General features: G+C 34.8%; 1 protein-coding gene across 1 annotated transcript in view; it reads left to right on the top strand.

Annotated features, from left to right (window-relative positions):
* Window positions 1–16,947, top strand: part of LRP1B (LDL receptor related protein 1B) — a 1,945,542-nt gene that overhangs the window by 1,192,072 nt on the left and 736,523 nt on the right. Inside the window, exon 16 of the mRNA XM_077153691.1 lies at window positions 9,271–9,411. Within this exon, the coding sequence (XP_077009806.1) occupies window positions 9,271–9,411 (141 nt within the window). The remainder of the gene's footprint in view (window positions 1–9,270; window positions 9,412–16,947) is intronic.

The raw sequence follows: 16,947 nt of genomic DNA, 5'->3' as shown, positions 1-16,947 counted from the left end.
TATTCATTCCATTTATAAAGGACTCCAGCAATAGTAGTAATACCTATCCTGAATGAGGTGGGTCACACCTTTGCCGCAGTAGCCTCATCCAAAGGTCCTATTTACAATGGATCCACACCTACAGGAATAGATTAAATTTAAGAGCACGCTTTTCTGACATACATACAGCTTCAAACCACCACAGCACAGAACTTACTTTTGCTATATTTCTCATCAGTTTCTGTAAGTCTTATGCCTTTTTTGCCCTTTGGTTTTTACCTTTCTGGCTACTTTTGCATTTAGATGATTTTTTTTTAACTCTTTAGAATAACTCCTTATATCCTATTGTGCATATTTTCCCCCCCAGATATTTCCTTTGCAGTTACAATGGGGCTTAAATTTAACATCTAAATTCTACAACAGTCTCATTTGATTTGATACCAACTTAACCTCAAAAGCATATACGGATTATGTTCCTGTACCCATTCTTCCCCCAGTTATATGTTATTCTTCTTACAAATTATATATTTGCATAAATCTAAGTGTATTTATAAGTCTAAAACCATAGATTCATCATATTTCATGCATTTGTATTTTAGATACTGTAAGAAGTAAAAAAAAGTAGAGTTGTACACCAAAAACACAATAGTGCTAGCATTTATATTTACCCTTGTAGCTACCCTTACTGAAGACCTTCATTTCTTCATGTGGCTTTGATCTATTGTTTAGGGTCCTTTCCTTCCAACATGAAGAACATCCTATAGCCGGTGCTGGAAGACCAATCTAGTGGAGGCCACTTTCCTCAGCTTTTTTTTTTTTATCCTAGAAGTTCTTGGCCTCTACCTCATTTTTTAACGCTAATTCTATTGAGATATACCCACATACCATATAATCCATCCGAAGTATACAATCAGTGGCTCACAGTATCATCTTATAGTTGTACATTCATCATCACAACTTTAGAATGTTTTCATTACTCCAAACAAAAAAGTAAAAATAAAAAGTGCACCCCAAAATCCCAAACACTTTATCCTCCTTTTTATTTATTTATTTATTTAGTTAGTCTTTATTTTATTACTCATTTGCTCCTACACTGGATAAAGGGAGTATCAGTCACAAGGTTTTCACAATCTCACGGTCACATGATAAAAATGCATAGTTATACAATCGTCATTAAGAATCAAGTCTACTGAATTACAGTACAATAGTTTCAGGTATTTCCTTCTAGCTATTCTAATACACAAGAAACTAAAAAAGGGAACTTGACTTATTAAATTGGGAGTCCCTAATACAAGAATATGAGGGATTTTCAAAGTGGAAGAGTTTTCTATTTCCACATTTTCCCCCAGTCCCTCAAATAGACTTTGAAAATCCTTTTTTGTTTTCTGCTTAAATTACTCTGTAATGTATCAGGGTATTAAAATAACTTGTACAAAGTAACAAAAACTCATTCCCTATACAAGTTTCCATATGATTATGTTGATTGAATTAATTCACCATACAAGTTAAATGAGATAGTGTGCTCCAGAAAATGTAAATTTTATACCAAATAAACATTTCTTCTTTTGGTCTCACACAAAAGTTGACATTTTAAAATACAGTCAATATCATCTACCTTGATTTCGTAATTACCTTAGTCCTAACCAGTTCAGCTTTATTCATGTCTCTAATCGATGTCTGATCTTTTTCAGCTTCTTTAACAGTTGCTATATGGGGTAATGCTGACTTTCAGATCTGCAGAATTCTAACACTGAGTCTCATGTGTTACAATATCTAAAGTTCCATGGAACAACAAGGTTATACACAAAGGTTCAGTTTCTCAGAATTTAAAAGTAATAGTTAAAACCCAGGAATAAATGTGACAGCTATAAGAGCTTGCATCTAGGAACCTTTACAATAAGATTTATTTAATATTCTGTACTCCTTAAAACTTGATTGCCCAATTTCTGCCCACATTCCATCACTTGATAACCTAGTCTCTTGAGTTCAATTCCAGCATCTGCTCATTATAATTTACATTAGTGAGGCCTTACAATATTTGTCATTTTGTTTCTGGCTTATTTCACTTAGCATGATTTCTTCAAGGTTCATTCATGTAGTCTCTTCACTTTTGAAGATCATTTGAATAGAAATGGCTCTGTCACTTTCCCACCTCTGCGGGTGGACTTTGAGTATTTCTTTCTTCAGCAGTGACTACCAGTCTCTTCCTTTTTTACCCTCTGACATTTCATCCTGCTCTCTGGCTATGTAGTTTCTCTTTTGCTTTAACCACCAAACCAAACCAAACCAAATGCATTCACTAATTTCTCAGAAACCAGAGATACAAATATCTTAAAAGGAACTTTAAGTCAGCGCACATTCCAGTAGGAACTCGAAATTATTCAGACTGACAGACTTAACTGAAAAAAAAAAAAGTGGGAATAAAAAGAGCATTTCTAAATATCCTAGGCTATCACTGAATATCTCTGTGTAAATAAAATTAGCTGGCTTTTTGCTAATAAGGGCCTACTATGTGAACGTTAGTTTGTCACGCGGCTGATATTGTAAGATTTGTTATACTTATATACATTTTATTACACCCTGAAGCAAGGTAGGAGAAGTCTTTATGAAATTATTTATATCTTGCTAACATTCATAATTCATAGATTAGGTAACCCCAGTGCAATAAAGGGGATAAGAAAGATGGTTTCATCTATATTTGTTTCATCGAACAATGTTAGAGTAACAAGATAGATTAGTTCTTATTTAAGAATTTCTTGCATTTAGCTGTTAAAAATTCTATTTTCACTTTGAATATGATATGAAAGTTTCTTAGTATCCTTTCCAATGTAATAGGAAAATTCAAAAGGAACTATATAGCAACTCCTTAATTGAAAAGAACTAAAAAAAAATGTTTATATTAAATTATTCTGGGTCTGACTTATTTAATGCTAAATGTTTTTCAGGACTATGTTAACCTTATTTTGTGAATGAAAAATTAATTATAAAAGGACTATAAATAGAGTTCATTGTTGCAGAATATCAATGTGCCACTAACATGTTATTAGTGTTATTTCTTGGGCTCCTGAACTTAGCACAATCTAGAGCATTGCCATGTGAACTGGTTTCAACTGAATTGGCTCTGTAATCTGAAGCTATCAAGCAAAACAAAATAAGATATTAGAACCATTATGACATGATCCTCCCATTTTCAGTCATCCTCATTGAGTTGACATCAAATTAACAAAATCCACTGGAAGACAGTCAGCCCAGAACTAAACACCGAGTATTGTTTCTCAATGAACCTACAACATAAGGTTGTGCCAGAAGAAGCACATACCCGGCAGAAAAACACTGGCATGCTGTTTGACTGATTAAGGATGAACTCTAATGCCATGCTTAGAAGAGATAAAGAATGAAAATAGGCTCTATAGTTTGTTCTTATGCATATTATATGTCATGATCACATCCTCTCAAAATTAGAAATGAGGTCTGGGATAGCATAGTAAATGGAAACTTACTGCCTCTGTGAAGCATGTGTAAGGTTAGGTGACCAGTTATCAAGTGAGTTTTACATTTATCTTGATGTCTTTGTGGGAAAACTCACAACGTATAAAATTAATAATTGAAGACATGGGTGATCCCAAAAAGTAGGTAAAGGTCCTAGAGACTGATAGTTACTATTTATAAAAACAACAGCATTGGGTGGGTCACTGTGGCTCAGCAGGCAGAGTTCTTGCCTGCCATACCAAAGAGCCTGTCCATGCAAAACAAAACAAAACAAAAAAAGCAGGATCATTTAATTTCGATGGAGACAATTTATTCTTTAAATGACTCTTTGGTAGCCTGAAAGAAAAGAGAACTTCCAAATATGCCTTACTCACAAGACAGCAACTTAAACATTGCAAAAATATCATTCATCCAAAGGATAGCATTGTACAATTATATGTCAATGATAATCTAGGAACTTTTCACCTTCTGGAACACCAGATATATTCCTCTGTCAGAGGCTCTGCTTTACTATGGTTGAACCATTTATCTGTTCAGCTGTGACAAGCCTTATGTTGGAGGATATGTGCAATCTAATGTGTAGTAAAAAGTGTGAGGCAGTAAAAAGTTTAGAAGCCCTATCCAGACAAATATTTATGGTCTTCTGTGAGTAGGAACTCACAGAAGATTATGTACCACTTAGGTTGGCTGCTCAGATGATCACTCTATCTAAGGAAAGGTCATCAGCTGTGATCTAAAGGAGAAAAATCAAAACCCATAGCAGCATTTTTCACAATCTTCCTTTGTATGTGGGCCTATATAAAGGCATCCAATAAACCACAACTTGAAAACAACTTCAAGTTTTCTTTTAGGTTCATTTAGGTAAATAAATGGACAGTAAGAGATACTGCTCTTGCAAAAAAAAAAAAAAAGAAGAAGGAAAGAAGGAAGGGAAATAAAACAAGACATACATGTTTATACTAAACAAACAACTAAAATGTTTCAGGTGACTACGTACAATTACAACAGATATGTCAAATGAGGTACATAGGGAGGTTAGGAAAATCTTTATTTTATGCACGGGGATGAGTGTTGCTATAGCTGGATTATCATAATGTTGATTCAGTCTACAATAAAACCTAATTGAGAGAAGAGAAAGGAAGTCATTTACAGTAGTTCACAACACTGATGCTGAAAAGAGGAAGAAAACAAGATTAAAACATAGGCCCTTGGTCATGGACACCATAGCTTACTAAACCAAGGTCAAAAATGTGCATCAGGTTCAGTTGCTAAGCTGAGATCCAAATCTGAGATCATTAAAAACTAAGACTAAAACAATTCATTAGTAGAGTTTCCTCCTTCACATCATTATGACCTGGGCATTAACTCTAGAAATCCTTCTACCAGTTTTTACAGAAAATGAAAAATTCATGCATAAGAAATAGATGTTTACTGCCGGTCATGTCAAGATTCGTGCCATTTCATTTTTGATCTTCGTTAAATTAGAGAACTGGTTATTTCTTTGTCAGTTTTCTTGTTGGTGAGATCATATTGTAATATTTTTACTGGAAGTGGTTCTGGTGACAGAATCACAGGGTTTGCATCAGTTTTCAAATTCATAGTACAAAGCACAGCTTTCAAACAAAGCTTGAGTTTCCAGCACTTGTTTATATCCTGCAAACAATTTATGGCTGTGCCTTGACATCCAAATGCTATATAGATCGTCACATTAAGCACTGGAACAGAGTGACACACACAAAGCTATTGCTGTATGTTTGTTCTTTGGTCTTTGGGGAGATATTTCTGGTCTTTGCTCTTTGCTGTCTTTGCTCTCTCTCTTTTATCTATATATCTCCCTTTTCCCCTTTAAATTAAACTAACTTCATCATATCCTTGGGTAATGTGAGAAGAGAATTAGTGAAGTCAAGTGAAATGCCATAGTTTTCCTGAAGGTTTTGTACAGTCGTCGGAGACAAATCTACAGGTAATGACTGTAAGGTCATCTGATCTCTGTTTACATCAGGCCATCAACAAATATTTTTGAGTATGTACTATGTGTCAGATACTGTTCTCTATGTGCCATTGTCCTTTCTCTGTTCAATATTCTCCTCTAGTGGAAACATAAGATGTATAAGAAATAATTATAAAGTAACTATTTTATGGAGGTTTGTCTGGGGTATGCAATGAATACTAATCTTATTTTTATAAGAGCTATTTGTTCTCCTATGTGATGCTAAATTATTTGCTTCTTCACTTCATTGACTCTCACAAAATTTGCTAGATAACTTGGCAGTCAGTTGGGGTGCTTTGATAGATGATGTCTTCACTCACCCAATTCCATAGTTATGTCAATGCAGAAACAGGATTTTGGTTTTTAACTTCTAAGCTGCCAATGTTATCACCTGTCACATTAAATATTTTATTGATTGTGGTCTTTGCTATCTCAAATATAACCTGCCTTCCACCATCGTGAATCCTAAGCAAACCTATTGGTCAGTGTTGGTAACATGGTTTCTTTGTGACATAGCTACCAGTTACATGTGGAAGGCTTAGGACATGGACTAGAATCAACTAATGATGCTTTCTCCCCTACAAGACTTTGGAAATCAGAATCCAGTATTTTAAAACAAACCAAAAAAAAAAAAAAAACAATAACAAAAAAATCCTTTCTATAATGTCAAAAACTATAAAGAACCTGAGATTTTACCCTTATTGAAAGTTGATATGTTTGTCTGCCAATTTCATAGAGTCTGACAGAAGACAAGAGATTCTTGGGTCAGGCCCATAGAACTTCATTATTCATGGCACAGTAGGCAGCATGAATTTCATGTTTATATGAAGTTTACATGAACTTCTCCTTGCCCTCCAAATCCCATGGTGGCAAAGCACATGTGGACCCAAGTGGATGTTGTAAGTGTGTATCACAGTTGAGGAACCCCTAACTCTAAATAAGTCCTAGTTTTATAAGGGACCTGTTAGCAAATCTGCCTCACATTTTCCCTGAAGGGAGAAATTGTGTCTATCTACTATCCTAGTCAAGAAACAAATCTTTACTATGCTACAGAGGGAAGCACTAGCCCTATTTTCAAGGCAATTAGCTATACACACACCCTTGGAAAAATATATTTTAGAATTAAAGCTCACACAAGAGAATTCATAGAATCCATAGAGAGTCACCTCCTGCCCAATGTATTATAGGACCTGGAAGCATTACGGACAAATTTTAAAACGCCAAAGTCATTTATGTATGTTTCATTATATCTGCTATTAAAGATATGGGTGATGGCTAACTGCTGTTATGTGTTATATTGCTGTGCATTGATGATTTTGCTATAGATCAATCTAAGAACAGTCAGTATAAAAAGATGAAATTATTTTAGGATGTTAGTTCTATGGGTTTTCAATCAATTGTGCATAACCTGCTATAAAAAATGGAACTTCAGACGTTGTCATCGTCATTTTGAAAATTGCCACCTTTGCATTTGCAAACATCATTTTAAAATGGTTGATTATCCACATATATTTAAAACCATTTTCAAACAAATTTGGAAACTGCTTATTTACATTTAATTCCATCATGACCTAAAAGTCACCTGGAAAACGTTTGAACTTTGTGTAGAATTTAAATCCCTGAGCTCCAATTTGATTATTTTGAAGAATATTTAATTTCAAAATATGAGTTGTCTCAAGTACTTTGTATTTCCCTAGGAGGTTAGTTTTCCTTTAGCATGAATGTGATTATTCAGGAACATCGATACATTTATTCATGCATATGGATAGTTTTTGATCAGTCCTAAAACCTGTGGGTTGGGATATTTGATCAAATGACCATGAGAAGGTCAAGCTTTTCTGAGCTGGTGGTTTTGTTATAGAATATAATCAATGGTTCCTTGGGTTTTGCAATACACAAGCTCCAAAACAATCAAACAGACTACTGTTTCTTTGAAGCCAAGAATAGAGATATTATTATTGCTGCACTTAAGTCAGAGAAGAAGCTGATTATATCTCAAATCAGTTTCCTTGTCTAACTGGAAATTAAGGGGGAAAAAATGGAATCTGAGACGCTGTTGACTGTTAGGGTGGATAATTACAGAGTAGAAATTCATCATTCTGCTATTTATTAAATTCCCAGTTATAAGCTTGGAATATATGGATTCAAAAGAAGAAAGAAGTTCTATATTCTAAGATATGGGTTTGTCATTGAACATACTTGAAACCTAAAATAAGGAAAATTTGCATAATATCTGTGATCAATGTTAGATATTTTGAGAGAAAAATTTGATTCTAGAGATGATCAGACATATGCCAGAGTATATTTTCATTTTGATTTGATTCCTATCCCTTTCTCCCAGTATCTGTGATAAAGACAAAGCCTCACTTTGCATAGAAGACCAAATTATCTTGCATTCTTATTTTATACATTGGTTATTCCTTATTTTGTATTGTTACCTAATTTGTATTTATATATTTACTAAATTTCTTACCTACAAGTGAATTTACGGAAGTTACATTATTAGAGCAATTGCTATTTCAATGATATGTTACTGAGAAATTTAGCACAGAGGAAAAATTACTGTCAGTCCATACATTCAGCCTCTGCTTGTCTGAGAGCAGGACAGAAGGGACACAGGGTTACCTGTGTTTTAATTGAATATTTTGTTTGCCATACTCATTTTTTTTTTTACCCTTGAAGCCTTAAATAAAAGAGTCTGGACCTATTTGTGGTAGCCTTTCCTTTCCAGCTCAGAGAACCTTGTGCCTTGCACTTTGCTGAGTGACTCTCTGAAACATATTCCCAGCAGGCTTGGCTCAAGAGTCATTCCCTCCTCCAGTCTTTGCAGCAGTCAGCCTTGGAGAGATACACAGATTCAGGGCGTGTTATGCAGTGCATTCTAGAAGTGCCACATATGTTATTCAATATCCCTTATTAATTGGGTGTATATAAATTTTATGACAGTTCATCAGCCTGAGCCAGTTATCCAAAATAAAGCCTAAAGACATAAGAGCTAGGATTGACTTTTGCTTCTCCTAGCAATACACCAGCTTTAGAAAATTCAAGGTCTTTTTCAGCCCATGAAATACAAATCATTTACTTCAACCATTGCCATATGTTCCCTTCTATTTCTATACCCTGTCTAATCTACTCAAAGAGAATAGAGGAATAGCAACACTTTCATTTTGTGAATAAATCCCAATTAACTGAATTCCTAGCATGCGATTACAGAATTTGGAATATACAGGGGGGAAAGCCCTGCATAGAATCTTAATATATAACAGATTTTTAAAAACATATTTAATACTTCCTTAAATGATTAACTAGACCTGAGTTTTCCCCTCAGTTGCAGACCAGCAAAGTAAATCTAGCCAACGAAGCTGAGTGTTATTGCCTCATCTTTTTACTTGGATTAATTCTTGGTGTATTCATCTATACAATGGAGATGGTAATTCTTTGTCATGCCTGTTTTATGGGTTATTGCGCTGATCAACTGAGATTATGAATGAAAGCCCTTTGAAAAGTAGAACTACAAAAACCCAACATAAATATACAGTGGCATTATGCTGTTATTATTATTATTATTATTATTATTATTATTATGTGACCATCTTCATCAAGTTTTTAAATTGTTCTTGAATGAGTATTGTTAGAAAAACTTGAAATTTTCTCGTTTCTAGAGCTAGTCCTCTTGACAATGTTAACGTGTTTTCGTATTTTTTTATGTGATGAAATGAGGTAGAATTGTATTACCGTGACCGAATTTACATCTTGATGCACTGATTTTAGCCCGCATTATTCATAAACCTTGGATTTTGTTTTTACCCTAGTTAATCCTGGAGAAGCATTACCTCACCTATGTAAAGCTGGAGAATTTCGCTGCAGAAACAGACACTGCATCCAGGCCCGGTGGAAATGCGATGGCGATGATGACTGCCTGGACGGAAGTGATGAGGAGTCAGCAAATTGCTGTATGTTGTCCTTCAAGTAATCTTCAAACTGTATTTTTCTGAGTCTTTGTGAGTCTGAATTAGAAAAAAGAGTTCTGAAAATCTGAGAGTATCTTTGATTCAAATTGAACTTGTAGTTGCTCTGACATCTTTCTGCAATGATTAGAACTAGGTGGTCTCTGTTGCATAGTTCTAAAGCAGTGGTTTCTCTTCTCTTCCCTAATGTCCAGTATTCTTACTCTGATTGCTCCAAAATTCACTCCTTTCTTATTTTCTGCCACCATTTCCCTATTCTCTTACACTACTGGCAGAAGGTTGCTGTAGGTCACACCTTTGAATCTGTGAATTTGAAAATGTGGAAGATTAATTTAACCCAACTCAAGACAGAATTTATAGGAAGTAATAATCCATTCCATTGTTCCTTGGCAACTGAGCCATGAAGAAGGTCCAAAGAATCAGACATGGGTTGGAACATGCTATTACCTAGCTTTCCTTGCTCATTACGTGGTTGGGGACACATACTGGATACTCAGAACTAGAAGGTCTCTTTTCTCCCACTTTGGCTTCCATTTAGGCATGTGCAACTTGCTGAAATAGGAATAGCTTAATGTTTATAGTAAGAGTAAGGATATTTCTCACATACGTGGAAGGAAAATACTTTAGAAAACTCATTATGTAAGATTTTGAGACTATATTTTATTAGAGTTACTAGCTGTATGGTCTGGAGAGACAGAAAATATTTTTACATGGTGAGAAGCATGTTTTAGACAAATGTATCCTTGCTCTTTTGATTTGACATAAGTTGATTTTATTTTTTTAATGTAATTTAACTGAGATATATTCACATGCCATATATCATCCAAAGTATATAATCTCTGGCTCACAGTATCATTGTATAGTTGTTCATTCATCACCGCAATCAATTTTAGAATATTTTTATTGCTCCAAAGAAAAAAAAATGAAAATGAAATTAAAAAAAGAATACCAAAAACATCCTGAGCCCGCTTATCCACCCCCCATTATGTATTTGTTATTTTGTCTTTATTTTCGTACTCATCTGCCCATATACTGGATAAAGGGAGTGTCAGTCACAGGTTTTCACAATCACACAGTTATACCATAAAATAGTTATACAATCATCTTCAAGAATCAAGGCTACTGGATTACAGTTGAACAATTTCAGGTATTTCCTTCTAGCCATTCTAATACACTAGAAACTAAAACAGATTATCTAAATAATGCCTCCAGAATGACCTCTCCACTCAATTTGAAATCTTATCCACTGAAACTTCATTTTGTTTCATTTCTGTTCCCTCTTTCGGTCAAGATGTTTTCACAATCATATCGTGCCAAGGACAGGCTCATTCTTGGGAGTCCTTTCCCATTTTGCCAGGGAGATTTTCCCTCTTGAGAGTCATGTCACATGTAGAGGGGAGGGTAGTAAGTTTATTTGCAGAGTTGGCTTACAGAAAGAGGCCACAGATGAACAGCAAAAGAGGTTCTCTAGGGATGATTCTTAGGCATAATTATAAGTAGGCTTAGCTTCTCCTTTGCAAGAATAAATTTCATAAGGGCGGTCCTCATGATTGAGTGCTCAGCCTATTAAATTGGGAGCCCCCACTGCTTGTGAGAATGTCAGGAAATTTATTTTTCCATATTTTTCCCCAGTCCTTTAAAAGGGCTTTACTTTTTTATTTTCTGCCTAAATTACTCTAGGTTGGATCAGGGTAATACAATAAACTGTACAAAGCAACAATAGGGAATAGGAAATAGTCATTCTCTATTCAAGGTTCCATATGATTATGCCATTTGAATTAATTGAGCATACAAGTTAAATTAGATATTGTGCTAAAGAAAATATACATTTTGTTCCAAATAAACATGTCTTCCTTTGGTCTCACACAGAAGTTGATGTTTTCAAATAGTAAATATCATCCTTTACCCTGTGTTCTGATTTACCTTAGTCCTAACCAAAACATGCATATTCATGGGCTTTATGTTGTCATTCAAATCTCAGAGACTCTGCTCATATTTTTTTCCATTCTTTTCTTGATCTGTCCTTCGCTACCATTATTTTCCCTTTCTGTTCTTTTGTGTGTGAGATTTCAGATGCCCTGTCCTCCAGTTCACTATTCCTGTCTTCAGCCTGCTGTTGTCAGTCTTCATTGTACTTTCCATCTCTTCTATTGAGCCTTTCATTCCTATAACTTCTGCCATTTGTCTTTTCAAGTTTTGAAGTTCTTTGGTATGGTCACACAGTGTCTTCTTTATATTCTTTGTCTCTTTTGCTATACTTTTCTTCACCTAATTGATTTGATTTGATTTGATTTAGAAAATGTATTTGAAGATCTTTAATTAGTTGTTTCAACTCCTGTATCTCATTTGATGTGTTAATTTATTCTTTGACTGAACCATATCTTCATTCTTCCTAGTTTGAGTCATTACTTTTTGCCATGTCTAGGCATCTGATTTCCTTGATTATTTTATCCTGGAGGTTGTTTTCTTTCTTTTACCTAGGATTTTCTTGTGGGCTGGCTTTATTTGCTATCTGTTCTTTGACATTCAGTTCAACTTTTTCTGGGCCTGTATCATAGTTTCTGTTTAACCAATGAGAGGTTTTCAGCTCTCGTTTATCTGGTTCTTGCCTTGCCAGATAGAATTGATCCCAGTCAAATTTCCCCAATCAGATTTTCCCAGAGAAGATGGGCCCAGAACTCAGAAAGAGGTCTAAATCAGTTTCCAGATTCCCTAGGATGAAACCCAGCAGGTTGCCAGTCTTTTGGGTCAAACCTCCTAGTTCTTTACTGTTTCTAACCTGTCAGCCTGCAGCTCCCCACCAGCATAAAGTGGTGTGGTGCATTTAATTCTCAGCAGACTTTGTTCTTGTCAGGGGCATGGTTGAGACAGAGGTTAAGGCAGGCTTAAGCTGTTTCTGTTTTCCAGCACCTGGGGTCTGAATTCTCTGAACGAGAGCCACCATTTGGCTGGGCCCTGCCTCTCCTCTTTCTCTTGGGGAAGACACACCTTTTAGGGAATTATCTCTTTCATCTGACTAGTTACTTTGTCTCTCATGCCTATCTTAACTCCACCCTTGCCTGGGTCAGTGCTAACAATTGAAAATGCTTGAGGCTTTGTTTGATGGGCTGCTAAAGATGTTTAAAAAAAATTCTTTTCAGAGCCAGTCCAAACAGTCCTCCATGTTTGCCAGTCTAAGACTGGAGTTGGTGCCCAGCTCTTTATGCCCCTTTTCTAAGGGCACATCTCTTTTGCAGTATTCTGAGCTCAGCTGACTCCAAAAGCCTCTGTTTGTTTGTTCGCCTTGCCTCCTCTCTGCTAGGAGAGACTTCAGGATTCCTTTCATGCTTGCTCTGGGTTTAACTGTGCTCAGAGCTTGTATTCAATAGTCTGAATTTGTTAATTAAATCTGCAATTGGAGCTTGCTTTATCTCTCCTTGCCTTGCTCCTAGTACAGACTAGTTCTTTTTCCCATGGAGAAGTGTCTACATAATAGCCTGATGTGCTGAGGAAAGGGGCACCAGCCTCCACAGTTCAGGAGTCATTACTTACAGTTCTGTGCTGTGGTCTCAGCCCCTCCACCCATTCCAGACCACTGCATGATGTGTGTCTGGTCACGGAAGTCCCCCAAACAGTTGTTTCAGAGAGTTCCTCGCTATTTACTATCTGCTCTAGAGGACTAACTAATTCCACAGCTCCTTACACCATCATCTTCCCCTGCCTCTCAGATTCATTATTTTTAAAAAAAGAAATGCATTTTCTTTCAAATAATGGCATAATCCAGGTGAAATGTTTGAACTAATTAAAAATTAGTTGAAAGACCTCCATTTTCTGTTTTTTTTTAAATATGAAATGTGTTTTAAACATCCTTTTCTAAGAATTGAAAAAATTAGTCTGGGCAGCTCTATCATGGAACCATTTTTGCTTTGGAATTAAAAATCTCAAGAATGTGAACTTCAAAATAATATTTTCTAATTGCCTATTAATAGAAAAGTAATGTATTAGAGATAGCACTGCCTTCTCTTGATTTCCAACATGAGCCCTGACTTAAAAAATATGTGCTTCTCACAGATTATCCCATTAATATATACTCTGAAAAGCATGAACCTGCACAGTACAATATTAAATATAAATTAAGTCAGTTAGTCAAAAGTTTTGGGGTGGGATGACCATTTCACCCTGAAGGTGAAGGTTTTTCTTTTATCCTACTTATTTACAGAAGTGACATATTACTTAGGGATTAAGTTAATTGCCTTACTCCTTCTGAAACATCATGTTTATTCATAGTCTTAATGAGTGCTGCCTACATACTAGCTTCTTCTGTGGTCATAAGGGAGCCAATGCCTGAGAAGAACACAAATATTTCATCACAATATTTATGAATTATTCCTTTAGGCTCATGCTTCCATATGTGCGATTATTTTCTACCAACTCCCAAGGAAACTCATATCTTCTTTTGGCTTATTTTGCTTATTTGATTACTTAAGAGAGGAGAATTAGACACTTAGAAATTAGGAAAATTCATTTATTACACATGAACCAATTAATATCTTTATTTCTAGACAATACTAAATGTAAATAAATAGGTGCTATAGTTTGCTTAGTGCATTTTTTTCAAATATGCCCTAAACCCTTGCATAAATAATAATACAAGAAAAATTTTACAAGCCTAGTTTGACAGGTGTTATTTCCAAGAAGTGTTTTCATTCATTTAACATATATAGAGTGCCTAATATTTGTCAGAACCTCTTCCAGCATTAGATAAACAACATAAAACACACACACACACACACACACACATATTCCTACCCTGAAAAGCATCATATTCTAGTGATGATAGATGTACAATAAATCATTTTAAAATGTAATATGTTTTATGATAATAACTGCTACAAGGAAAAATTAAACCAGGAATGTGGTCAGGTTAAACCACGATGTTTGTGTGTGTGTGTACATGTGTATGTACATGTATGTGTGTTAGGAGCACTATGTTTGTTTTGTTAATTGTAGTGTTAAAATTTCTAGCCAATTTTTTTTCTTGATTATTGTCATCATTTTCTATCCCATCACTTACACTTACACAATGGGCTTCTTCCTGGAGTCCTCTCTTTTACATGTCCTCCACATGCATTCTAATAATAAATCCTAATTTTTTTACCTTCTAAAGAATTAATTTTTCCTGTTTTGCTTTCTTTCACTCTTCTCTGCCTAAAATAGGCTCTCCTCCTAGATTAATTCAGTAAGTTCTCTATTATTATTCCTATCTATGTTCATCTTTGAATAAAGCTAACTTTCCATACTGCTTCCAGAACTATATTTATAAAATGACATCTGTTCTTATTATTTAATTAACTATATAACCAATAGGAGAAATACTACAATGAATTGATTCACAAATAAGGTGATTCAGGTAATTCTTAGGCTTACACTTTTTTGCTTTCAATGTCTAATGCCTCCATTAACCAACTTTCCCTGATCAAATTGAACAAAATGAGATTTCAAAAAACTGTCCTCTACTTCTCATTGACTAAAATGTGGTACAAAACACGTCAGCGTGCTGTTCTACCACAGAATATTTAAACAACTAGCAAAAACTGTCTGAGCCATTTTACTCAAGATTCTAGAAACAGTTAAATAACTGCAGTAACTGGGCAAGTGCCAAATAAATAAAATGCAACTTTAAAGATGCTTCTCATACTCAACAAAATTTCTGTCATATCATTAGCTAGATTCAAACTTAAGGATCATACAGGTCGGGGTCTAAATCCCAGTGTAAACACATTAAAATATTAAAAGTTTACAGTGTGCCTCAAAATGACAAATAAGCAGGAAATGATGGCCCATCCAAAAGATAACATAAAAATCCAGAAACCGAAAATGAAGACAATGAGACTTTGGACATACCAGACAAAGACTTTTAAAGAATAATAATTTAAAATATGCTCAAGGAGATAAAGGAAAACACAGGGAAAAACTAAAGGATACCACAAAAATAGTGTTTGAGCAATATAACATCTTAAAAAAAAAGAAAAGAAAAGAAATAGAAATTTTAAAAAGTAACAAAATAGAACTACTGGAGTAGGTGACCACAATAACTAAAATGAAAAATTCCCCCAAAGTGTTTTAATAGCAGATTGGAGCTAGAAGAAGAAATAATCAGGAACTCAAAGATAAAGCAATTGAAATGATTCAGACTGAGGATGAAAAAGAGAAAAAGAATGAAAAAAGTGAACAAAGCATAAAAGACCTGTGTGACACAGTGAAGTGTGACAATATATGTATTGAGTCCCAAAAGGGAAAGAAGGAGAGAAGGAATCTAAGAAGTGGAAGAAGGAGGGAAGGGAGAAAAAGAAATATTCAAAGAATAATAGCAAAACCTTCCCAAATTTAATTAGAAAAAAGAATATGCACATGCAAGAATCCCAACAAACCCGAAACAAGATATTCTCAAAGAGATCCATACCCAGGCGCATAATAGACAAACTGTTGAATACCCAGAACAAGGAAGGAGTTCTGAAAGCTGAAAGAGAGAAAGGGAATGTGCTATGTACATGGAGTCCCAAAAGATTAAGAGCCAATTTAACAAGAAATCATGGAGGCAAGAAGATAGTGAGATGAGTATTTAAAGCGCTGAGAGAAAACTTTTGCTAACCAAGAATTTTATATCTGGCAAGGCTGTATTTCAAAAATGAGTGAGAGAACAAGCCATTTCCAGATTTTAGAAAACTGAGGGAGTTCAACACTGCTAGAATTGTCCTACAAGCAATGCTGAAAGGGAGTTCCTGAGAATAAAAGGAAGGGACAATAGACAGTGGTTCAAAGCAGCATAAAGAAATAAAAACCTACCGTAAAGGTAACCATATAGGCAATTATACATGCTATTATTATTGTATTATAGTTTTTTGGCATGTAACTCCACTTTCTGCTTCTTACAGATTCGAAAATGCAAATGAATAAATAATGATAAATCTATAGTTTGGGCCCTACAGTGTATAAAGTGTAATTAGCAACAAGTACAACAAAAAGATGGGTGGATAGAGTAGTATTGGAAGAGTGAATGTGTGTGTACTATTGGTATTAAATTGGTATTAAATAAACTGTGATTATTCTAGATTTGGGTTGTTAAATTTAAGCCCCATGGTAACTACAAAGAAAATATATATGCAGAAAGAAATGAGGTGGGATTCAATATGATACAATCCAAAAATTCAAATAAATATGAAAGTAGGCATTGACAAAAGAATTGAGGGCAAAAAAGTATAAGAAATACAAAGACCAAATAGCAAAATGGCAGAAAAAATTCCTATCAATGACAGTCAAAAGCAGATAAAATGCATGATCCATACGTTCTTTTTAAGTGACTCACTTTAAGTTCAAAGATACATGTAGGTTGAAAATAAAAGGACGAAAAAGATATATATACCTTAATATATGCACATTAACCAAAAGACAGCTGGCACAGCTAACTAAGATGAAATAAAATAGACTTTAAATCAAAAATGAAAAACCGTTATAAGGACAAAAAAAGTCACTATATAATGA

Source organism: Tamandua tetradactyla, chromosome 3 (genome assembly GCF_023851605.1).
Source record: "Tamandua tetradactyla isolate mTamTet1 chromosome 3, mTamTet1.pri, whole genome shotgun sequence".
NCBI lineage: Eukaryota > Metazoa > Chordata > Mammalia > Pilosa > Myrmecophagidae > Tamandua > Tamandua tetradactyla.
The sequence above is the reverse complement of the archived record's forward strand: the minus strand, read 5'-3'. Positions and strand labels throughout refer to the sequence as shown.